Source organism: Wasmannia auropunctata, unplaced genomic scaffold, assembly GCF_000956235.1.
Source record: "Wasmannia auropunctata unplaced genomic scaffold, wasmannia.A_1.0 LD269731.1, whole genome shotgun sequence".
In the NCBI taxonomy this organism is placed as follows: domain Eukaryota; kingdom Metazoa; phylum Arthropoda; class Insecta; order Hymenoptera; family Formicidae; genus Wasmannia; species Wasmannia auropunctata.
Window position 1 is genome coordinate 637 of NW_012093159.1, and position 1,038 is coordinate 1,674.

Here is a 1,038-nt window from a genome sequence, read left to right on the forward strand (position 1 = left end):
ACAAATGTTTCTTACCGAAGTTATGGATTAACACGAACACACGTACACACATGCACACGTTGCACTCTACGCTATATACACTGTAAATAATTTAAGTAACTTTCGAAACTTATAGATGTAAGTGTTACATTACGCTCGCTAATTCCATGCTAATTAGAAGCAGCCACCTGTTTTCACAAAACAGGGAATCGATTGCGTTTTCGCAGCTCACCGTCCCGTCGTTCTCCTCGCACTTTCAAAGACTCCGCTCGAACGTGTTTGATCGCTTGTGTTATTTAACTTCTATTTACCGCGTACGGCGTAACTCTTTCTTTGTTAAAGAGATAGATCGAAGCGAAAATCAACGTGCTCGCTCGGCGGCCTCGATTATCCTTTGAAACGTGACGGTGTCGAGTCCGGCGAAGGGTCTGTCACGGGCCACGGGCGGAAGCGAGCGGCGTCTCCTTCGTCGCCGTCGCCGGCGGAGTATATCGTCGAAATAATCGTCCGTGGTCGGCGGATTCACTTTGGCGTAGTAGAGAGCCGCGAAAGCGCTGTAGATCAGAAGAGCCGCGGTCGCGAGCTGATGCAAACGCGACAACACGTATTTGAATTCGAAGTCATCATGGGTTACGTTGGAATAGAAATCAGGTGCTCGATTGCCAGGATTACCTGAAAGACTGCCCAGAATTTGTAGCTTCCCTCGTTTATGAGAAAATCGTAATAGCCGGCCCAATAATCAGCCTTAGGCTGATCCATCGCCTTCGTCTGACCGTTCTCGTCGTCATGCATGTCTTCGTCGTGATCGTCGTTTTGATGGTCGGCGTTGTCACCCCGAGTATTGTAATCCCATCTGTACGCTCTGCTTCGTCTGCTTCTGTGGAATAAAATGTGACTTATTGTTAGCGGTATGATAAATTGCTAAACTTGCCAATTAATTCACGTTGATTTGATCTCTTATTTTATGTTTTTTTTATACATTAAGAACTAAAAAAAAAATTGCGCTTTTATATTTCGATTAAAATTAAACATTAGGATTGCAGCAAAGTCCTTTTTAGA

At 44.7% G+C, this 1,038-nt stretch overlaps 1 protein-coding gene across 1 annotated transcript; it reads right to left on the reverse strand.

Moving 5' to 3' along the window:
* Positions 1–340: 340 nt before the first annotated feature.
* Positions 341–856, reverse strand: LOC105462146 (the record flags this gene model as incomplete). The annotated part of the gene is made up of 2 exons (XM_011708678.1): positions 341–562; positions 652–856. Coding segments are annotated over 2 exons (427 nt in total), but the record flags the coding sequence as incomplete, so codon positions are not given.
* Positions 857–1,038: the final 182 nt, after the last annotated feature.